Here is a 24,607-nt window from a genome sequence, read left to right as displayed (position 1 = left end):
TCACACTTCGTCTGATCGTCTACGGATACGAGATCGAGACAATACGATAACAAGATAACTTGCGTGATTGACTATGGATACAAGATCGAGACAATACAAAAATGAAGTATGATTACTTGATAATAGGTTCAGACTTAACCAAACACTATAGGATTCCTATCAAGTAATTAAGAACTAACATTTGTGTATTTTACTTTTAATTATAATAAATCAATTATAATTGTGGAAATAGAAAAGTAAAAGACACAACAAGATTTTGTTAACGAGGAAACCGCAAATGCAGAAAAACCCCGGGACCTTGTCCAGAATTGAATACTCTCGGAATTAAGCCGCTACACAAAATCTAAACCAACTCCGTATAGTTGAGATCAAGCAACTAAACCTATAGTTCACCTAGTTCCTTCAGTATCCATGCGCCTCCAACTTGCAATAAGTCACGCACTTGGAACAATTCCTTTGGTTCGTATTCCAAACAGTAAAGGAATAACAAATCTGTTCGGTGACAACTCTTTCCAAACAAGTGATATGAGTTTGACAAAAGGATCTTCCGTTTAACAAATAAACTCCTTTGTCGGGTTCTTAGATCAATCTATTTAACAACTACCAAAGTAATTGTTTATACCACGCAATCAATACTATGAATCACAAAGAAATGTATTGATGCCGATCTACACAACTAATCAATCAAATCCATCAAAAGATTACAGTTGGATCCCCAGCCGATAAAGTTTTGTGCACACCAAAGATTATGAACTCAAATAAGAAATCTTCTTAGATCTTCAATAAACACCTGCACACAAACAACTTGAATCTCTTGTGATCAATCACTCACAGAACGAAGTCTGTTAACCATGAATTATCACAAGATGTCTTTAGATCTACAAACAGTATAAAGATCCTCGTTGATACTTCAATCTAGTTTAAGGGAATATTATATCAGAAGAGAAGATTCTCAAGCATAAACAAACTAGGTGAAATGAAAGTTCAACAACCATTAGTCAATCAAACCAATCGAAAACTAATAACAAACTGCAATTATCTAGTTTCCCAACAACGGTACTCGTAGAGCTTCTCAATCCCAAAGAAGTCTTTAAAACGAGCGTTCGTAAGAGATTTCGCCTAATTAGGGTACTTTCTCTCCGAATAGACGGATCCACCAGTAACAACACAACTAGGTAGTTTTGCTGGCTCTGAGGATTAGTTTGCTTGAAATGCAAACTTCAATATTTATAGACCAAGGAAGTTTGGACACCAAGGAATTTCCAAAACCGAATATTCTCAAAGATATGCAATAAAGCCAAAATCGGTTTTCATAATTCCTGGAAATGCTCTGTCCAAATATTGACCGAAATCTCAGTAGAAAATCTCCAATTAGTAAATGCACATTACCAATTTTTAATTTCTAAAGATATGCATTTAATTGCTGGAAATTAAAAGCATATAAAACTAAAAACCTTAATTAAAAGATTCTCAATTTATTTTGATCCGGGATTCTTCTTTAGTTATTAAGGAATATCTTTAAACAATAATAGAAAATAATTATTGCACGTGTTCAAAGTGTGTCGACATCTTTACTTTGTAAATCCTTTTTCATATTTATAATCTTGGAACCGATTTGCCACACTTCCAAACGAGTTTAGAATTGGTTAATCGGATTTCCAAGAACTATGTGATTGATCAAAAACATTCAATCACCATTCATGGGTTTAACGGTTCTACCAAACAATGTTCGGCTCTACCTCCAAGTGGCTACTAGGATCGGTTACACTAGTTTCCATAAAATGGTTAACTATTACCAGGATCGGTTACCACTATTTATGGTACTTACTTGTGATCGGTTGCACAAGTTATAGGATCGGTTACACCAATTACTAAAACTTGTTAAGCTACTACAAGTATCGATTACACATCTTTTGATTAGACGCACTAAGTTCTAGGATCGATTACCCAATATCTAGGAATGGTCACACCAATTACAAATGTCGATCATACCATCTCAGGTGATTACTTAAGATTGTAAAAGTCATACCGATACATAAGCTATTGTGAATAGTTTTACCAAGATACATAAACAAGTTATAAGCGGTTATATTAAACACACATATTGGTAATCCAAATATTTGCAATGAATAACAATACCAATAAGCCTAGCAATTTCCCTTTCGATTCACAAAACAAGTTTATGAATTGTACTTCCTTTAAACGAATGTCAAAACATTGTTTCCTGTGACGAAATCTTCACCCATACCTATACATAATCACAATAGCATTCATATGATTATGTCGATGTCTTATATACGAAGTTTCAAAAGATAGGCGTTATACTTCGTATTATAATTCTGTAATACTACGTCTAACTAGAGTATAATCATTCATAGCTTCGCAGTTATGTTTTCAATATAGCACGACTTGTAAGATACGTTAGGAATGAAACAGTTCAAGTCAAAATATTACTAACCTCAAGATGAAGGATTATGTCGTCGTTGTAGCTCTTTATTTCTTCACATTCTTCAAGTCTTCAAGTAATACTTGTATGTCTCATATCCTAATAACTTTCTAGCCAACCTATACGAAGTTGACTCTAGTAAATAATCAAGCACTCTTTAAATGAGTTTTGGTTCACTAAAATATGACAACCAAACTTGACATACCAACGTTTGGTGGGTTTAACCGAGCTATGCTCTAACAAGAATACTTAACCATCATTGGATTATAAACATAGTGTACATTCTTGCATGTATGTGATCCAAGACCGGAACTAAAGTATGCATACTCGTGTGCGTACTTGTAGTTGTGAAATTCCGTGTACCAAGTATACATACCGGTAAGCATACTTGCGTAAGTATAGGTCCGAGAATTTCTGTTGGGTTTTGGAAGTGTACTTAAGTATGTGTACCCGTTGGCATATTGGCGAACCGAAACTTAGATCGGAAGCTTAGGTATGTGTACCCATATGCATACTTGAGTGGTTAAAGTTCTAAAATCGGTTGGCTCATGAACTAATACATTTATATATTAAGGAATGCATTCTTTGGAAACCGTGGCTATAATGTTCATGAATTGATGCGAGTGAATCAAACTGATTTTGCTTAAATTGTGTTCTTGTATACTTCTATGAGAATATAGAAATTGAACAACTCTTTAACTAGTTTCATTTTACTCATTTGAACTAGTTATGGTTAAGATGAATAAGGTTGATATGAGAGTGTTCATATAGCTAACCTCGGTTAACTACGGTTGAGCCAACATGGTGTACACGTTTAGGTACGGTTACTTAAACCTAGATGAAGGTACATTTAATTTGTGTATAACAAGCTAAGTTCGATCTAACGGTTGAAATATATTAGCTTGAATCTAATCAGGTTTTCATCTAACGGTGAATATTGAATGCTTTGTTACCAAGGTAACATTGATTGCAAACCCTGATTTGAAAACTATATAAAGGATAACTCTAGCAACTGGGAAACCTAGTCCCCACACCTCCTGTGTGATACTAGTTTCATAAGCTAGAGTCAATTATCCTTTAACCTTAGGTTTTTCACGAAACCCTGTAGGTTAACGACTTGAAGACTTCATTGGGATTGTGAAGCCAGACCCAACTATTTTCTCTGTAGTTGTGTGTTCTGATCTTACTTATTCTATCGTGTTGAGTACTATCTTCTCTAAGATTTGCTCGAGATTATATCTCTGATAGGTAAGATTAAAAGTAGTCACAAACATCTTCGTCTCATGGATTGTGATTCCACAATATCTTGTTTCGCTACCATAAGATTAAGATTATTGTGAGCTGGTTGATAATACTAGGTTGTTCTTCGGGAATCTAAGTCTGGTTTATCAATTGGTTCCTGTTCACCTTGATTTATCAAAAGACCGAACAATTATCATAGGTATTTCTGTGGGAGACAGATTTATCTATTCCAATAGACTTTTCTGTGTGAGACAGATTTGTTTATTAAGTTTTCGACATTGGGTCGTAGCAACTCTTGGTTGTGGATGAGATCAGCTAAGGGAATCAAGTGTGTAGTATCCTGCTGGGATCAGATACGTAAGGAGCGCAATTGTACCTTGAATCAGTGTGAGATTGATTAGGATTCAACTACAGTCCAATCCGAAGTTCATTGGTAGTAGGCTAGTGTCTGTAGCGGCTTAATACAGTGTGGTGTTCAAATCTGGATTAGGTCCCGGGTTTTTTTTGCATTTGCGGTTTTCCTCGTTAACAAAATTCCGATGTCTGTGTTATTTCTTTTCCGCGTTATATTTTGTTATATAATTGAAATATCACAGGTTGTGTGTTGAATCTATCAATTGCTAAATCCAACCTTGTTTGTTGATTGAAATTGATTGATCCTTGAACATTGGTCTTTGGTACCTTTCAAGTTATTTCTCTTATATTCGGTCGGGCTCGCAAATTCCTACTTGCTGATTGCATATTGAATTAAGAGATAAAGATATAAAACTCTTTGATATACTTTTCTCTAGATTGAGTCTGACTGTCTAGTTGATTCTCTTATATTGGAGTTTGTCTATTCAGATTGCCAAACGAAATATTGGGTGTGGTTGTTAGACCCCCGCCTTTTCATACATCAAATGATTATCACACACAAATCATATAAGATGTTTCAATGAAATTTTCACATGATCATCTTTTGACTCAATATTTAGTTTCCAACAAATAAATTATTTCCAACTAAACTCGTCAAAAAATATCAGATGTGTATAATGTAAAAGTCTATATAGCTATACGACTTTGTCTCATTAGAAGATGGAATAGAATAGACTTCTGAGTGATAGATAAGTTTTAGTCTCCACATACCTTTTGTTGATGAAGTTCCTCCAAGCTCTCCTCGATAGATCTTCGTCTTCAACCGATGAACGTCGTGAAGTCTAAATCTCAACTACACATTATATCCTAATCCGAGACATAAATATAAGTAGACTAGAAATCAAGACTATAGTTTTTATCAACTAAACTTGACAAACAAGCTTGAGATAGCAACGCTTGCGAGTTCGACCGAGCAGTGCTCTAACAATCTCCCCCTTTGTCAATTTTAGTGAAAAAACTATCAATACATATGGATTACAAAATAAATAAACTTTGTAGCTTCTCATCCATCATGCTTGATTTCCTTGGCTCTTCAACATTCCTTGAATTCTTCACTACTCCAAGTACTCCAGCGATTCTGAACGTATTCAACTCAGCATCATTGTTGTTAAAGATCCGTAGCCATAACAATAAGAAAACAGATGTTCTCAATCATTGTTATACATTGTCATAGTATTATGACACAACACCAAAGTACAATTGCATCACAACTTTGACAATAATACGAACTGTGATATGTATCACTCCCTCTTAGTCAATACTTCATCTCCCAACGAAAACCACTCCCCCTTACATAATGATCCGTAAACCATATGCATGTAGTGTGAACTACCAAATAATTCTTCCCATTTTTGTCAATATAAATTGGCAAAGGTACGAAAACTATGGGATCATAATGAAATTTTCAAAGAGATAATTCATGACTAAAAGAGAACATATCAACTTGTTTCGATGATTTCACATAGTTGAAACTTAGTGTATTCATCAAGGAGTTTATAAATATAAAAGATAACTCCTACAATATTCCACAGCCGCACTCCTCACAAAGATATAGCAATTAAGCACAAGTTCAATTAAGAACTCTCCCCCATAATATGTCTTTCCCGAAAGAACAACTTGAGCGACCTTAATTTTACAAGACAAGAAGGATTTCTTTGGACATTTTGATACCTAAAAGAAGCAAAGTACAACTACTAAAACAAATACGGAATTTAAACAACACTACGCTGGAACTTTAAGCTTTTATTGCCCAAAAGATATGGATAAACCCAGGGGCAATAAAAATCTAGAAATCTAATGAACAAAAACAACACCAATAGAATGTCGTAAGTGTTGAAACTTTGCAGTATCTAGTGGTTTGGTGAGAATATCAGCCAATTGTTATTCGGATGGCACAAATTCCATGTTAATGATACCATTTTCATAGAGATCTCTAATAAAATGATACCTGGTGTCGATGTGCTTAGTTCTTGAGTGCTCAACAGGATTCTCAGTGATGAGAATCGCACTTGAGTTATCACAAAAGATCTTCATTATGCCAGTGTCAATTCCATAATCAACAAGCATTTGTTTCATCCATAGAAGTTGAGTACAACACGAACCTGCAGCAATATATTCTGCTTCACATGTTGAAAGGGATTGTGAGTTTTGTTTCTTGATATGCCATGCCACAAGATTCAACCCTACATAGTAGAATCCCCCGGATGTACTCTTTTAGTCTTCCACACATCCTGCCCAATCATCATCTGAATAAGCAGTAAGATCAATGTTAGTATCAAAAGTATAAGTTAGACCATAACCGATAGTATATTAAATGTATTTTGCAGCAACAAGATGAGATTCCTTTGGGTTAGCCTGAAATCTAGCACAACAACCAACACTAAAAGCAATATCAGGTCTCGTAGATGTAAGATACAAAAGAGTTCCAATGATTGATTGGTAAAGTTTCTGATCCACATTGACACCTTTCTCATCTCTATAAAGCTTTCCAGTGGTGGGCATAGGAGTAAGTTTTGGAGTTGACTTCTCAAGACTGAACCTTTTTACAAGATCCCTAACATATTTTTCTTGAGATGAGTAAATTCCATCCTTGTGTTGTTGAATTTGTAATCCAAAAAGAATTTTAATTCACCAACATTGCTCATCTGAAATTCCCTTCCAAGAGAGACTTGAAAATCTTTTGCAAGTTTCTCAGAGGTTGATCCATAGATGCTATCATCTACATATACTTGAGCAATAACAACATCCTTCCCACTCCATTTGGTAAACAATGTTTTATCAGCACCGCCTCTCGAAAAACCTTTCCCGAGAAGATAAGTGGTTAGTTTTTCGAACCAAGCACGAAGTGTTTTTTTTAATCCATACAATGTCGTTCTGAGCCTAAAGACATGATTTGGAAATTCTGAACTTTCAAATCCTTTCCGTTGAGCAACATAGACCTCTTCCTTTAGGTATCCATTTAAGAATGCGGATTTTACATCCATTTGAAATAACTTAATCTTGAGAAAACAAGTATGAGCTAATAGCAATCTAATGGACTCAAGGCGCGCTACATGAGCAAAGGTCTCGTCAAAATCGATACCTTCAATATGTGAGTATCCCTGAGCGACAAGTCTAGCTTTGTTTCTGACAATTGTGTCAAGTTCATCTGACTTGTTCTTGAATATCCATTTACTACCAAAAATATTTACATTGGAGGGACAAGGTACGGGTTTCCATACATCTTATCTTTGCAATTGATTTAACTCTTCATGCATTGCATTCACCCATAAAGAATCACTAATATCTTCATCAAATATTTTGGTTCTACTTGCGATAGATCAGGAGTGAACTGGTTTAGCTGATTGTGTCTATTCAGGAAAATGGGTCCAGCTGTACCAAATCAAAATAAAGAAAAACTCCACTAAATTCTATCACCCGCTTTACTCATACCAAGTGTTCAAAATAAAAAACTTCGTAATCAAGTTAGAGTTGTGCATAGAAGAAAATAATTGTTAAACAACTAACCCATGTAAAAGAACAAAATAGAAGACTCCATGATTAAGTTGGAGTTGTGCAGAGAAGAAAATAATTGTTAAACAACTAAATCATGTAAAAATAAATAAATTAGATGTGTCAATTTTTCTCCGTCAACCCGAAAGCATTTATCATACGAGCGTTTCTAAACATACCAAGGAGAAAGACAATATTAAAACCCTCTCCTCACATTGAAGTTGGGCCCAACCTTATGGGGATTAACAGAGGGCTATTTTTGGGCCCCATCGTAGAGAAAATGTGATGATACGGTTCTTATTTTGTTCTTTACCTCGGTTAGTTTAGAATTTTTGTTATCATATTATGTTTGATTGAAGAGTGAGGATCCATTCACGCTATCTCACACTTTGTGCGTCTTTTTTTTTTAAAAATTCTTAACATTAACGTATTTGAAACTAATATTTTGGCGACATATTCCTTCCATATAGCTTTATGTTTCTACCAAAAATGAACACATTCCGGATTGTATAGCACCAGCATCTGCTACTTTGAAAATTAATCGTCGAAAATTAACAGATTTTCAACTGTAAAAATTAAGATCGGTAGATAGCGAGGTTTGGTATTTAAAAATGTGCTCATTTTTGATGGATATGTAGAGCTTTATAAGAGTAACATATTTCTAAAATATTATCTTCAAATCAGCTATTTTAAGACTTTTTATAAGAAAAAAAAGACACCTAAAATGAGAGATTGTGTGGAAATAGACGTGTGAGTGTATCCTCACTCTTGCTTGAGTTCCGATCTTTGTTTATTGTGTGGCTCGGGGTGCAGTACTGTTGGTGTTTCTTTTTGGTACGTGTCAATGACTGAGAAGAGGCGAGATTTTGCAACTTCAATTAGGAATCCCTTAGAACAAAGGACAACCGACCCTAGTTAGTGATTCTCCGAATCATTCGAACGTATTCGAATTGACCGAATCCGAATGATATTTTCGAACTATTTGAACTCCGAACCTAATTTCAGGATTATATGGACCTCACGAATGATTCGCGAACATATCCGAACTAATCGAATCCGAATGATATTTCCGAATTAGAACTTCGAACCCAGGTCGTGTCCAACCTTGCTCTCCCATAGATAATTCTATGACCAGAGTTCTGTTGATTGGTTTTTGTTTGATTTTGTATATACTTTATATTTAAATACAATTATTCAGTTAAAATTTTCTATTAGTAGTTGTTTAACCAGTGTTTTATGTGTTAATTTTTGTTTAAAAATTTATAAACTCGTTTTATAATACATTTATGCGATTAAATTGTTTACTTCATGTTAAATAATCACGTTAAAATATTGTTTTCCATCTTATAAATCATATACAAATAAAATTAGTCTCTTAATAAGGTCATAATACTTATCAATTTATCATATATGTAAGCCGAATTTTAAGTGCCGAACTCACATTTATAAAACGAATATGCACGTATGTATGCCGTTCCGAACTACCGTCCGAACAACGGACTGTTGACCGGATTTTTGACCGAATCCGACCTATCCAAATTCGTATAATTCTCGTACGTATTCCGTCCCGAACTACTACCCGTACCCCGAATTGCTAACTAGGCAACCGACAACACTTATCACATGCAGACAAATGCTTGATTGGGCCAAGTTGATATATAGAGCCATCCTTTATTGAATCGTGGGACTTGGTAGGTTGTCTTTTCTTTGGTACGGTGGGTGTTCCTGTACTAGGTCCAAATTAATGCATTTCACTCTAGCAGCATCTGAAATCCCCCTTCCCATATCAGACAATTCAGGATTCAAGTCATAAGTCTTTCTTCTAAGCTTAGCTTAACATCTACCCTCTGATATAGACATAGTAACCTAACCATCTTTAATCTTAATATCACCTAACCTCTCTTTCAAGATCACTTTTCTTTCACTCTCGTCTATGATCATATGCCTAGAAAATGAACCTCAATCCATCGCATGTAATCTACGTAAAAACAAAGCACAGACACTCCCTCCTGTATTTTAAAAGAGAGCATAACATCTAAAGGAAAACTAAGATACAAAAAACCTCTTGCTTATTTCATATATGTATACAAATTCAAGACCAGCAACAAATGCCAAACAACAATGAAAAAATTACATGACTCAGGCTTGGGGGAGAATTAACTAATTGATGCTTTTCCAATTAAAAAAAATAACTTAAGTTGAAAAAGCAGCAGGGGAAAGCCATATGCCTCCCTCCTCACACCCAGTAATCCTAAACTTGAAAAATCCAAAGTATTCTACAAGGGAACGGTCTCACAAAAATAATAGAAGCAAGGCAGAAAAACTTTTCTTTTCCCACTACTGAAGTTCAGCCGAGAATAATAAATGATCCATACTACTAGAGCTCTTGAAGTAAACTGTGCATCTATATATATATAATATGTATACATATCAGGTTTAATTCACACTTTGGTCGCCTTCCGTAGCAGATCTCCAAACAACATCCTTGAGAGACGTCGACAGCTTTTTGAAGAACTGAAAATAAGTAGATATTATTGAGCAAAAGAGAACATGCGGTTTTGGTAACTTTGAAAGCAGATGCTCACGAATGAAAAATCCCAAAATAATAATGAATCGGCAGGAAGAGAAACGCTAACTTATAATCGGAGAACAAAATATGTTAGTGTTGTTTACCTTGTGGAACTCCAAGGTGTCACCTTTTGATTTCCGTACCTCGACCATATGAAGAGATGGTGCAACTTGAAATACCTGATTACAAGAAGAGGAAGTGTAAGAGAGGAAGAAATATACGATATTTTTAGAGAAATATATAGTTAAATAGCAACTGTTAAAAAGCCGTTTCCAGTCCAGACCTGAGTGGCGACATTAAGGTTTCCTTTTCTCCCTGCTTTAATATTTTCTAACCTCATCTGGAGAAGGAGAAAATAGGAGTCCGAGTTAACTAAAGGTTCAAACTTCAATACTTTCCATGTCCCATGAATTATACTAGCATGTTTATTTCCTTACCTTATAGTTTTTCTTGTGAACGTCGAACCCAAGGGGCCTGGCTGCTTCTTCAATTTTACTGATGATCTCGTTAGCAGGACACGTTGACGTAAACCTTGTTTCCCTCTTAATTTCCTACCAAAAATGAAATTAATAAGAACACAGTCCGAATTACATGGATAAACTCCCTTACTGTCACATGCAAGTGAGCACAAATAGAAATAGATTGAAACAAACCTGCTGCTCAAACAAATTTCCAAGATCTAGACCCTTTGACATGGAAATCAATTCGAAGGCATTCATAGCTACTGGTTGTTCTTCTCTTTTCTCAGTCACATGATATTCCTGGAATCGTGGCAAGAAATAAATAAAAATAATATCAATTGTAATGTTGATTATAGAATTTCCACATGAAACTGCCATCAATATTATCTTTGACTCACTTCCGAGTCCTTAAAAACAGCATCGACATCATCCAAGTTTGTATAATCTTTCTCCTCAAACACTGGTGGCTTAAAACCTTTCTTGAACCACGGATCCTCCAAAAGCTCAGGGATTGTGATTCGCTGCAATGGCCAGTGAGTATTATTAGTTCATACAATGATTACAATCCACTTTATATATGAGAATCGTTACTATAATCTAGATTATAGATGTTCAAATACACATAAAGTTTACTTACAGTCTCAGGGTCAGGATCCAAGATTCGAGTTATTAGTTTCCTTGCATCAAAAGAGAGCCAAGGAGGGCAAGTGAACTCTGAGACCGAGATCTGCACGTAAAGAGAATAATTTAAACATGGAGATGTTGCGGCGGCAGAGATTAAAAGGGTAGTTTTGACATGGAAAAGGCTCACTTTTTTATATAGATTCATAAGATTAGAATCTTCAAAAGGCAAGTATCCTGATAGCAGTACAAATAGGATGACCCCACATGACCACAAGTCTGCTTTTGCTCCATCATACCCTTTATCATTGAGGACCTAGGTTTGACAGACATATTATGAGACAAAAGTTGCACTAAAGGATATGAAGGTACTGCTGAGACCAAAGAGAAAGTGATGGAATGAGATAGTATACAAGAGCTTGACCATTACCTCAGGTGCGACATAATTTGGAGTTCCACAAGTAGTGTGAAGCAAACCATCATCCTGCCAAAAACAATATTCTTTTCATTATACATACACTGGTACTTTTGTGACACTAGCATTTCATGTAAACCATGCTTAGAAGAAAACTACTCTAAAATATGTAACAACAGAGCATGACTACTGTAATTTTGTTGGTGCAAAGACCAGAAAGAAATTCTTCCATTTGAAAAGGAAATGCATGCTTCAAAAAAATTATATAATCACCTGGACATGTTGGGATATTGCACTCAATCCAAAATCAGAAATTTTGAGGTTTCCGTGGACATCAAGTAATAAGTTTTCTGGCTGAACACAAGCAAAGAAGGAAAGGAGGCATAAGGCATTGTTCTTCATAAAAGCAACTAGGAGTCGGGAATGAGAAGAATATGGAAGAATCGGGAGTATTTTCACCTTTAAGTCTCTGTGGTAAACACCCCTGCTATGACAATAATCTACAGCATTAATAAGCTGCTGGAAATACCTCCGAGCTTCATCTTCTATCATCCGGCCATGATTAACCTTTGACACAAGTAAGTCAAAATAAGTAATCAATACACCGGTAAGAATTAATCAATTTGGCTATAGCCATAGAAATTTGAGGCCTAAATGATTAGCTGAGAATTCACAATACATACAATTTTATCAAAGAGTTCTCCTCCAGTAATAAACTCTAGAACGATAAAAATCTTTGTTTTGCTCCCCATAACCTGCAGCCAGAAAAAACAGCAGGGTTTCCTTAATTTAGATCATGTGTTACACCAAATCTATTGCTATCAAACAGATAAAGAATGAGTTTTCTCTTTACTGCATGCCCAACTGTTTTTAATAAAGAAACACGAAGCTTCCACATGGCTCCTGGAAGAGCTGTAGAATTCCACGGAATGCGTAACCAAAAGGATACCATACCCATGGGATATCACATCAGTAGTGATAAAGTTCCTAAAGCCTAAATAAAGATAGACAAGCATTTAGTAAAAGCACAAAAATACCTCAAACAAGCGAACAACATTTGGATGTTGTATTAACTTCATCGTTGCTATTTCTCGCCGTATCTGCAAGACAATATGGAAATTAATTGAGAAACATGATATGCTAACAAAGTCAATTTTCATTTGGATAGCCATGATAACCATAAATTGCAAGACAATATCTATACTATTTGAGAAGAAGTCAAAGTGTAAAATGCCAAAATATATCCAACACCTGAAACATCACTTCTTCTGACTCTGTAATAATATCCAAGGAAGCTGTTCCTTAGATTAGTGTGACGTAACATTAACAACCTAAGTGTGTTATTATGATGTCAGGGGTTGAGACTGAAATATATCAACAGCAACAAAAATCAATAAGTAATTTACGGATGGCAAAATATCTACACATATACAGTTCATGAAGTTATTCATGCAACTTACATGGTTTAAAACTATTCCTTCTCAGGTATGGAGTTTATGTAGGTTTTCAGATCCATTAAAATGAATACATTCATTTAAAAAAAAATCTTTTTGCTAGATGATAAAGATATTTATTCCTTAAATCTGATTTCACATGGCATTTGGAACATTGTTGAAATGCCATACTACTGTGTGAGCCCAAACTTGCATCAGATTCACAACTACATGGTTTGCTTCTGAAGGAAGTTCGACCAAAGCTGTAAATTTTGCACAAAATTAAATAAAAGCAACAAAAGAAACAATTCAAGGAAGCAACGGAGAAATGTGTGGATTGTAATGATTTTGGAAAAAGACCTGTTCAGACATCTTGTGCTTGAGAACTTTCTCTTTGTCAAGGATCTTTATAGCTACAGGTTCCCCAGTTTCAGAATTCTTGGCAAACTTCACCTTAGCAAATGTCCCCTCCCCGATAGTTCTTCCAAGCTCATATATACCCACTTTACGCTTGACTTTAGCTCCGCTCATTCTTTGTATTATAGGAACTCAGAAGTTCTCCCTGAAACGGAAGGAGAAACAAAAATAGCATTAAGCATTCAAATAACCCAATTAAGAAGTTGGCGAAACTATAATCACTACGAAGTAAGCAACCAAACCCAAATAATAAGCAAAGAGTGCACACCAAAACCACAACCTAATGGAAAACAAGCAGGTCATATGTCTTGAGAGCAATAAGAGTAATAAGAAAAACCAATTGTGACACTGTACAAAGACAAAGAAAGCCTACCTCAAAAGGAATCGTTCAGAATTGCTCCTAGGCAGTTAGATTTCAGAATGATTGTCGTCTCTGAAAGACAAAATTAAACATTAAAACTACCTTCGAAGGATCAAACTAGACATAGACAAAATGACAAACTAAACCCACCAACTTATCTTAAAAAACCCAAAAGAATTATTTCAATCAAAAGAAACAAGAATGCAGTGTTCATTCAACCAGTCATTAAACACTCATTCCTTGAATCATTTATCAAAATTTCCAAATCAAACAGTAGTATCAATAGCCACCTTCTTAAAGAAATCAAAAGCGAACCAACCACTTCATAAAATAATAGCAACATAGACTTTAAACGATCTAGAAGCACTTAAAAGCAATCTTATAAGAAAAACATCTACCCCAACTGCTTACTCAATTCAAACCCTCAGATCAACAATTCAAATTACAAAATTTTGGTAGCTGAAGAAGGAAGGACTTCAAACATATTCCAGAAACTTTAGCAAACTATAAACAAGTAATTTGAGAAGGTTAATTATGTATCAGAACTGCCATAATCCAGAAAAGAAATCATACCGCCTAATAATGATTTCAGTGATGACGTGATGATTTCAGAAACACAAACGGAAACTGAATTTCACAAATTCGTCCCGCCACAATCTCCTTAAAAATTCCAGAATAAATATATACTACAAAAAACAAGAAACAACCTAAGTGTCTGGATATTATATAGTCACTGGCTCACTCACTGTCTTAGTAGATTAGGATCGACAAAAATGATGATGGGATAATGATGAAAAGGAAAGAGGAAAGTGCTGAGAAGAAGGATGGGTTGGCAAATTGTAATCCGACCCTTGAGATATATTTGGGGCCAGGAAAGGAACTCTTAAAAATCTACTGCTCTTCCATAACAACAACAACTACCAAAACGATAAGCGAGTACCGAGTACTACTTCGAATTCATAACTTACTGCAACTTCTACTGGCTACGAGAGAAGGAGAGAAGTGAAAATGGAGGTTGTGTTGTGACTAGTGACAGAATCTGGTCCATTCCATGTGTTTTTGGTAATCTTTCTCTCTCTACGTGGACAGGACAGATGCCAGCAAAGACACACACCACATTTCTCTTTCTGGATAATTAATTATAGCGCATCGGGAAGCGGTATATACGGACGATAGGATACTCGCTCTGTTGCTGCTGCTCATTACCCATATTTCGTACTACGAATCTTACACAATCAACCATTATTTTTCTAGGTACAATCAGGGTTTTATGCCCTCCTTCAACAACCTCTGGTCCTCTGGAAGTAACAGAGTAATTACGGTGTGGTAAAATAAGTCACATGTCGCAGTGAACGAGCGATTCATTTGTTTATTTTTCGTGCTGATTGGGAAGAATATGATTCACTTTTTGCATTAAGAACGGGATTTGATGCATGTGCTTCCTTGTTTGATCATGGATTCCGTTAAACAGAAAAACTACAAGAATAAGAAAAGAAAAGTGTTATTTCATCCTCCGTGATTTGTAAATATTAGGCGCATTGATTTGCTTCGTTACAAAATAATTTTCTTTATTTTTTTTTTGTATCTAGCTAGTCTCCCCAAGGACTATACGGAACATGGAGCTGGCTTTTAAGATGTTTCTGTTGCGGCTGTCGTCACGCATTAAAAAAAAAAACATCCAGCGAGCTGTAAGAATACAAAGATCACCGTAACCAATTCCCTTTAAAAAGCCGGGAACTAGTGCAGAAAGAAGAATGAAATGAGCTAAACACATTTGATCCAGTTACCAAATCCACTGGATTGAATCGGATCCGAGAGGTTTAAAACTAGAAAATTACAGCATTCCACCAAATACGAAAGTGTGGTAAATAAACATCAAAACTCAAACAGGAGCCAAAACAAAACAACCACCACCGACAATATCATCGCTTCTGCGCACATGTGATGGTCCTTTATGTGGAGTACCAGATTGTCTTCGTTAGGCCCATTGGTAATGCTACTCTTCCTAGAGTTCTTGGCTTGTTTATGCATACTTGTCCCAACATGATAAGGGAATATGATACCAGTTATAACAGGGATGTTCAGCTCATTATGAACATCATGCCCCAGTTCTTCACCAACATTACACTAACATTTAACCCTTCATGTGTCCATCTAATCTAATCTCATATTTCTGACGGGATGTCACTTCGATGGATTAAGTTCAACATACCAACTGATTCGCCATGCCTTGGAAGTTAACAGCATGTCATATGAGCATATTCCTTCCTAATCCTACTTTAGCGTCTCTTTCCTCTTCCAAGATTACTCTATTATTGCACTTGAAATTAGAAAAGCAAACCTCATTTGGAGCAGAATTTTATATGAAAGTAACTTTCTTAGCATCTACATTTTCTTGTTTCGTTGGCTCTCCAAAGTTTAATTAGGTGATGCAACCTGTTGTTATCATACAATCAATTTCACCAATTTTGGTGAGAACACAACTGGGTGTTATCAAATTATATGCGAAAGCAGCACATATTTTACTATTTAACTGAAGAGATGATGTTGAGCATGGGAAAATTATTGTAAGATAGGGACACGAAACAACTCAAGCCACTATCAATTAACATTGATTGGCTATCCCAAGCCCAAGCATGAGAATAATACGAGAACTTAAATGAAAATCTCTGAAACACTAGGCAGTTCACAAGTTTTGGGGATAAGCGGCATTATGCTTAGTCCACAAAATCGACGTTTCCAGCTCAACATTAAGATTCCATTTATCATCAATTGACAAGTCAGGTAACATGTCCGTAAAATGCCACGTTACATTATCATCAACTGGCTCGTCAGTTCTGCAACTCCCCCTGTCAACAGCAATTCGAATCAGTAAATTGAGTCATTGGCATCCAACTTAAAGTTCCCAATCATCTTGATCGATCAACCCCCAACAGCATTTTGCAGTCTATAGAATGGTTCAAACATAATACCGGACATATGCGGGCCTAGAGGCAGCGCGCATAACTATCACATGATTCTAAAATAGAAATCCAGTTAACATATGAGATTTTGTGGACACTTTGTTTGTTCGACGTGATCGACAATACAACCATGTATAATCTTAAGACGATTCTAGCGTTGCCACGTACCGCTATTAGAACATTGAACATCGGGCATATGTCGACCAGTTAATTGTATCTCCACCATCGTACTCGTACCATTTATTATTGTTCTGTATACTTCTATGAAAGCTTGAGTTTCACTTTGGATTTGGGATGCAATTTGAGTTCCTAACACTAAGAACACAACCAAAACGAAAGGGAAATAAATAAAAATCGCTCTACCATTAGAGCTACCACGTTTTTTTTTTGTTATATATTTTGTCCTACGCATTGGTTATAGTAATTCAACCTCTTCTTCTTTTTCTTTGTCCGACAATGACGGTTAATGTCTATCTGAGGTATAACTTGAGTGGCCTATCACAACTTCAAGTGGGTTTGAAAGCAACCCACAAAAACTTATATAGTGTGGGCTGCTTCGGAAGTCAGAGAGAAACCTTGTGCAGTCAAAACGGCGGTATGGCGAAGTTCTCCATACAGCAAAGAAAAACTTGACTAAAAAAATACAGCAAAACAAGAAAATGAAGAACAGAGACTGGCGGCCAAAACAAAGTTCTCCACTCCACTGCCATTTTTCGGAAGTTCTGATCCGATCTTAAAAAGATCAGATTGTAAGTTTTCAAATTCCGAAAGTATATAAATTTAATATGACGCGCTCTATAAAAATCCCACTGGTTGTTCAAAAACTGCCTTAACTATACATGGAGTGAAGCAAAATATGGTGGGACAAATGCACCAAAAACTGCTTGAGTTACTTTGAACAAGAGTAGCAGAAGCTGTCCCCTTCTTTTTCTTCTAACAGCCTACTCGGTTGTTGATTGTCTGATACAGAACCTTCAGCTGTGTGTTCCATTTCTCTATGGCAGCATATGTTTTAATGCCCTTGGACCTGCACATAGTTTCCAACAATAATAGACAATTGTGGTTTAGGTATCTTCGGCAGAGAAAAATGAAAATTACTTGAGATGTATAAACAATAAGTTTCAAGAAAACAAACCTGTCACTACGCTCTAGAAGGCGGTTCACTTGATCAATGTGACCCTGGACACGGTTATCCAAAATTAATGAAACAAGTAGCTGTTCTACATCCTTTTCGGGCACGTTGAGCTCCTGAATTATAAACATGTTAAAAGATTTTGAGATCTTTGCATATTGTTTGCACATTCAGAAAGAACAAGATGAGCACTTAAAAAATAAATCTGCTTCTAATTGATGTTGCTCCAAGAAATAAAACATAAATTCATTTACCTTAGATATGAAGGGAATCCGGATCCTAGTGTAAGGTTTGATGAGCTTGAGCAAAACTTGGGTTCTGATATTCTTCAAAAGGTCCTCAATATAATTTCGAATAAATGGATCATCCATAATTGTCCTTCTATTACTCTGAAGCAGAATTAATTTTGCAGACAAAGAGCCCATATGAGAATAGTGAAACGCAAGAGGGAGAAAGACAGAGTTGAGGAGAACATGACCCAACACCAACAATAAAAATACTAAAAAATAAACCCTTACTTTGAGAATTTTCTCAAACTCCAGAATCTCATTTCGTTGATAGGCTGCAATCAGATTTGTCATGGCCAAGATCTCAGGATCATTTGTGTATCTATATTTAATAATAAGAAAGAAGTTAGTAACCAAAGTAGCTAACCCATCAACATCTGAAGAAAGTGAACAAGTAAATTCTTTAATAAAAACTTACGGCTTTGCTTCCTGTGCATCAAACGGGTTCACTTCAGATTCCATAAGCATGTTCGCCAAAACTAGGTACCTGTTTGATGAAAGCAACATCACAATGGAAGATTACATCATAATTTCATCATTTGTAATGAGAAAGAAAATACTTAAGGTATATACTAAGTATCCTTGAAATGAAAGACTGAGTTTGGACAATACTTGAGGCATTGGATGCGTCGCTGATTCCCAGCTTCATCATAGTTCTTAAAAGCTTCAAAGAAATCTGTGGCTGCCTCTGCCCATTGGCGTTCTGCCATGTGCATTTTCCCACCACACTCATGAATGATCCCCATAATCCTTGGATGCGGTATTGCAGATTTGATGGAAAGAGCCTTCTGATATAGTTGCTGCAATCAAGGCATAAGAGTTCGGCCGTGAATCATAAGTAGATGAAAGGTTAACTCCCTAGTTTAAGATTGATATTGAATAATTTTGCCATGCTTTCACCAAGAGAGAAGGATATTAAAAGTGATCAAAACAACTCCTCCCTAGTTTAAGATTGATATTGAATAATTTTGCCATGCTTTCACCAAGAGACAAGGATATTAAAAGTGATCAAAACAACTCAATTTATTATCTATCCTAGTAATATTCAAGATCCGGTGCAGCAACATCAAAGGGTAGGTAGGGTAAATTTGCAAACATCTAATGGTTAAATCCTGAGAAAAAAAAACATCATATGTAGAGAATTTGAACGAGCAAGCACAGAAACAGAGCATGTCATCGCTTGACAATATTTTATAGGAGTTCCATGTCATTTACATATATATGTAATACAAGGAAAAGGTATGCAAAACAAAAAGTACGATAATTCTTTCAATCCAGCAACACCACATCCCATCTGAAAGATACTAAGATTGGGTACAAGAAACGCCAATTAATGTGGTGTACTTGTAAGAAAATATGATCCTGAGTAACCCTCGCATTGGAGAATAAAATTCAATTGCAATAGCAGGCTTAATCTACTTATACATATACATGATGCAGCACCAACAAAAGCCTAATGCACACCTATCCCCACCTTATTTTTTTTTTATCTCAGCTACATTACTCACTGTTAGCCCCGATTGATTCAGACTGGCACCCAGTAATAGTTGCAAACACAACCTCACTCGCATTGGAGAATAAAATTCAATTGCAATAGCAGGCTTAATCTACTTATACATGATGCAGCAACAACAAAAGCCTAATGCACACCTATCCCCACCTTATTTTTTTTATCTCAGCTACATTACTCACTGTTGGCCCCGATTGATTCAGACTGGCACCCAGTAATAGTTGCAAACACAACCTTTGAGAATAAATCTCAAAAAATGCATTCACATCCCAAGTGATACACCTTAGTTAATTGAAAGCTGTAGGTTTGCCTTTGTTAAGATGGTCTGATCTACCAAAACGAAAAACCATTTACTTACTAGAAACAAACGCAGAAGACTAGGGAATGTTAGGGACACTAACTTACTGGAACCAAACGGAAAAGACTAAGCAATGTTAGGGGCATTATATTTAATAATACAGAGAACACATTCTTATTAAAAAATAAAAAAAAATCCAACACAATGACACATTAACAGGGCTCTTACCTTGAGTTTTTTATTATTCTTGGTCTCTGTGTACATTTGGATCTCAATAGCATACACTTCCAAAAGCTGAGTTCCTTTCTTTTGGTCATCTGTCCCATCCTCTTTCCGACAAGATTTGTGAAGCTCCTTCAAGATCTATAGTTGTAGTAACACATAAGTATGATGCCGAATGCATAGGGGAAACTGAATTAAATGAAACGGCTTGACCAATCAATTACCTTATTCATTCGCCCATATTCACCCATGTCAAACCAAATCTTGCAGAGCTTTAAATTAGTCTTGAACCACAATCTCTGTAGGAAAAGGGAATAAAGGGAATAAGCATTGCAACAGATTTTATTTTATTTTTGGATAAAAGTAACATATTTCATCTTTCAGAGAATAACTGTGTCATTTGAAAAGTATGTAGCAGAAGATATTTATCTACCTCATTCTTTGCCTCTTCAAGGGCCCTCAATGTGGTCTGATAAAATTCCTGTAGAAGATCAAAGTTCTGGCTAGCTGTCCCAGAAACAAAATCCATTATGTTGTTGATACATTTTTCACTGTAATTCCGTGTTACAGCTGACTTGATATAAGTTAACATCTCCCTATAGGATTCCATCATCTCTTTATACTTCCCCAACCGATAGTACAGCTTAACAGTTTGTTTTAAAGCTTTAAAACCCCTGAATAAATGAATAACGAAAACTCATTGTTAAGTACTCAAGTAAACATCACTAACAATAACAAGAATTCTCAGGCGGGGAACTTAACCTAAACTGTATAAGGTGCTAGAGTCTGCCTTTTAAACGAGTTATACATATATAGATAAATTCAAAGAGTCAAAGGTCGACATTGATAAATTGAAATAGTCAAAGGTCAAGCAAGCATGTTCATGAAACTTTATAGTTCCTTTCACATTTGATCATCTATGGGACACCTTGATGTGCAGCAAGCTTGGGAGAAACTTACCATTCTGCCTTATCCGGTTCCATCTGCACCACTTCAGAAAATCCTTCCAACGCTCCTTCAGGATCAGTTTCAACCAAACCTGCAACAAAATTTAGATATAAATTTAGTAGGAGTGGTAAGTTAAAAACTACAAAGTTGAAATTCAAAGTAAAACTTTCGCTGCTCCTAGGAAAATAATTCCAAAGGTACAGGCTATAAATCTGGTAATTACATGTACAGAGAATTTTGTATTGTAACTTCAAACAGTATCCAACATATATAAACTAATCCTAAACAATAATCTAGGGCCCTGAATAACACCAGCAGACTAAAACTTTGCCCAGATAAGAAATAAAAAGTGTGTATTGAACCGAAAACTCCAACACTTCAACTTTTAAAAGGAAGTACCTTTAGAGTTGTAATATTGGTTCTCAATATCAACATCTTGCTCCTCTGGTTCCTCCTCAGAGTACTCAAATCCATAATCTTCCATTTCCGCATCTGCACATAACAAAAAGAAACATATCTATAATTAGAGAGCAAGCTCAAAACATATATCATGAACAACTAAAACCCTAAAGTTCATCTATAATACTATTTTTGCTGATCAAAAAAAAGAAAAAAGAAAAACCCTAAACTTAATTAATCAGACTCATGACATGAATGTACATACACCGTAGCATTAGAGGCGTTACCAGCAGTTCAACAAAAACCAACAAACAAACAAACTGAATTTGAAAACATATCGACGCGTCGATTACAAAGACGCTATAAGAAACCCTAAAACATGTTTGGTTGACTATCAAGAATTTCTATCAACATAAAACCCTAATGAGTAAAATTGAGCAGAACCCAATCAAAAAAAAAACATTAAGAAAAAATCGATTAAACACATTCACAAAAACCCTTTGAGTTCATCAAACTTGAACAAACGAGATGGAAGCAAATCTGGATTTTTGATATGTTAAAATTGCTCATAAAAAAAGAAGAAGAAGAGAAACCCTAAATAACAATCAGGGTAAAGAAGAAAAGACTTACCAGAACCCATGGCTAAGTAAGAAATCTATTCTCAGTAATGGAGAGGGGGCAGCGTTTCGAGTTTAGCTTTCTCTTTTAAATAAAAGGGAAAAAAAAAAGTGTCTTCTGAATCAAGGGAACGAAGATCGGAAGATGGACGCTTCCTTTCTATAGTGCCACGGCTTGATAAAGGCGCCTTATATTTTCCGATAGGCTGCCCGCGTTAAGTCTTTCCTTGCGGGATGTTCTTACCATTGAAAAAGGGGCCACGATGTCATAAACGATGACCGTGCTGGATAGTCCAGAGCCCACCCAACAACTTAATTGGGTTCAGCTGGAGAAAAAGGTTAATCGATGGTCAAAAGAGATGAAACCTGTTTTGAGGCATACTCAAATGTTTTGAGGCATATATCTTTCTAAGTTCGGCTGAAAAGTTATCAGCCGAACCTTGAGTTATCGTCGAACCTAGGCAAAAACATAGGTTATCAGCCGAATCTTGAGTATGCCTCAAAATATGTTTCAAAGAGATTAAAACATGAAAAAGACATTAAATCATTCTCCAACATATACCAGAATATGTCTCAAAAAACGCCTCTCGGACACGTCATAAAACACGATCTCAAAATCACCTAAAAATCATAATCAAATTATTAGGGCATAAAAAATCAAAAACCTTAACTGAAATCAAACCTTCTTTCTCCTGAAAAAATTGAATTCTCTGATATCAAACATGATCTCTTAAATTGGTTACCGCAAATCATCAACAATAATCAGGTTTGTTCAACAAAAACCAAAATCAAAATCGTATTCTTCTGAAATCCGAAGAAATAATCAACTAAAATGGTTACCACAAGAAGAATTAACAGAAAAATCAGATAAGAAGAAGTAAAGGTATTATATCTCGATTCTAGTACATATCAATCAAAATGTGTTATATTTAACTTCTGATTTTATTATTTTCTTGATAACCATTTTCTCTTGTGTATGATCGATTAGTGCAAATCAGTATGTACTGGAAAACCGTTACTTTATGCTTGAATGGTATGTTCTCCAGATATGTACTAGGTAAACTGTAGTTTTTGCTTGAGTATTGATATGTACTGGTATCAACCTAGTTTATGCTTGAATGAATGAGAACATGTTGAATTGGTTAAACCATAGTTTATGCTTGAACAAGGGCTTAACATGTACCGTAACGACATGGGCATAAATATATTAGGGTTATTTCTCTAGAATAGTTGTTGTCCAAAAAAATCATCCACATCTTTCAATTTTTTATTGAGATATGCTCATCATGATATTTTTATTACCGACTCTAGATGAGAAAATATACCATCTATCAACAACTGATAGTTTCAGTTTCCTGGAGCTCGGAGCTAAGAAAGATCTCACGTCGAGATCGAGTACTAAGCTCTCACCTCGAGCACGATCTGAAGATAATGAATTAACATAGGTCGAGGTGAGACAAATAATATCATGGCCAATGCAGTCAATCTCAACCATCTATGCCGAGATTCTCGCAATTTTCTTGTTTTTGGATGTAGAGCAGACGATATTCTGTCAAAAAAAAATCGGTTGTCTCGGACGAAAATCTCCGAGACTGAGAAAATCGCTCAGTGAAATTAGTCTTTCTTGCTCACACATTCCTAACTTAGTTCTAGTCAAATCTACCGATCTCTGCAATAATCGATAAATCAAAATTATATTAGTCATTTTTTTATTTTATAAACCCCTCCACTTTTGGTTGTTCAACGTCTTTGAAACCCTTTGTTATAAACTTCGTAGAGAGATCAGATCTTAGTACAAGGGTTTGATCAAATTGTAGTTCAATAATTAATCTCACACTTGGACATTGTTGTATGATTGTATTTTGATTGAAAATGTAAATCTTTTATTGGAACTATCATCACATGATGCCATTAAATCCGGACTTTGTGTATTTGTCTATGTCTTTATATGATTAGTGGACTATATGATTTTGTATATTCTCTGCGTATATTTAGGCTTAAAGTTGAAAGCAAACATGAAGTTTTTGATATTGAATGTAGTTGGAGTACCCTAGCTATATAACTTTTGAGAAGAATTGAATGTTAATACACTGGCATCATATTATTCGAGGAGAAACTGAAATATACAAAAATTAAATTGAAAGAAGCTCGCCTTTACATATTTTTTCGACTGGATACCGCCAAGATACGTCTCTATGAAACATTTCTATGTCCTGCAAATTGATTACTTATAAAACTACTGAAATTTAGTTAACACTTTAATATATATATAATGAAATTATTAACTGTAATCACCACTAGTCAAGTATATCATCCTTACTCACTCAAAGAATATTAGATGTTCGATATTCCGCTCTGAG

At 35.5% G+C, this 24,607-nt stretch overlaps 2 protein-coding genes across 3 annotated transcripts; both read right to left on the bottom strand.

The window, feature by feature from the left end:
* Positions 1-9,641: 9,641 nt before the first annotated feature.
* On the bottom strand, positions 9,642-14,903 carry LOC113322816 (CBL-interacting protein kinase 32-like). 2 transcript variants are annotated; one of them, XM_026570972.1, is made up of 16 exons: positions 14,445-14,901; positions 13,884-13,943; positions 13,454-13,655; positions 12,698-12,760; positions 12,344-12,415; positions 12,120-12,227; positions 11,934-12,014; positions 11,676-11,729; positions 11,436-11,561; positions 11,262-11,351; positions 11,023-11,145; positions 10,817-10,924; positions 10,601-10,714; positions 10,447-10,503; positions 10,268-10,342; positions 9,642-10,108 (listed from the first exon to the last, which is right to left on the bottom strand). In XM_026570972.1, exons 3-16 carry the CDS (start codon positions 13,622-13,624, stop codon positions 10,031-10,033), a joined length of 1,320 nt encoding a protein of 439 aa, XP_026426757.1. In that variant the 5' UTR covers positions 13,625-13,655; positions 13,884-13,943; positions 14,445-14,901; the 3' UTR covers positions 9,642-10,030. The 2 variants fall into 2 exon arrangements, with proteins under 2 accessions (XP_026426757.1, XP_026426756.1); XM_026570971.1 differs by having other exon boundaries at positions 11,262-11,561; positions 14,445-14,903.
* A 2,605-nt stretch (positions 14,904-17,508) lies between these two features.
* On the bottom strand, positions 17,509-22,380 carry LOC113322817 (COP9 signalosome complex subunit 2). Its single transcript, XM_026570973.1, has 12 exons — positions 22,261-22,380; positions 21,631-21,723; positions 21,244-21,322; positions 20,717-20,957; positions 20,508-20,582; positions 20,290-20,424; positions 18,866-19,053; positions 18,672-18,740; positions 18,485-18,575; positions 18,221-18,355; positions 17,970-18,082; positions 17,509-17,861 (listed from the first exon to the last, which is right to left on the bottom strand). Exons 1-12 carry the CDS (start codon positions 22,268-22,270, stop codon positions 17,768-17,770), a joined length of 1,323 nt encoding a protein of 440 aa, XP_026426758.1. The 5' UTR covers positions 22,271-22,380; the 3' UTR covers positions 17,509-17,767.
* Between the last annotated feature and the right edge of the window lie 2,227 nt (positions 22,381-24,607).

This window comes from Papaver somniferum, chromosome 11 (assembly GCF_003573695.1).
Source record: "Papaver somniferum cultivar HN1 chromosome 11, ASM357369v1, whole genome shotgun sequence".
Taxonomy (NCBI): Eukaryota; Viridiplantae; Streptophyta; class Magnoliopsida; order Ranunculales; family Papaveraceae; genus Papaver; species Papaver somniferum.
The sequence above is the reverse complement of the archived record's forward strand: the minus strand, read 5'-3'. Positions and strand labels throughout refer to the sequence as shown.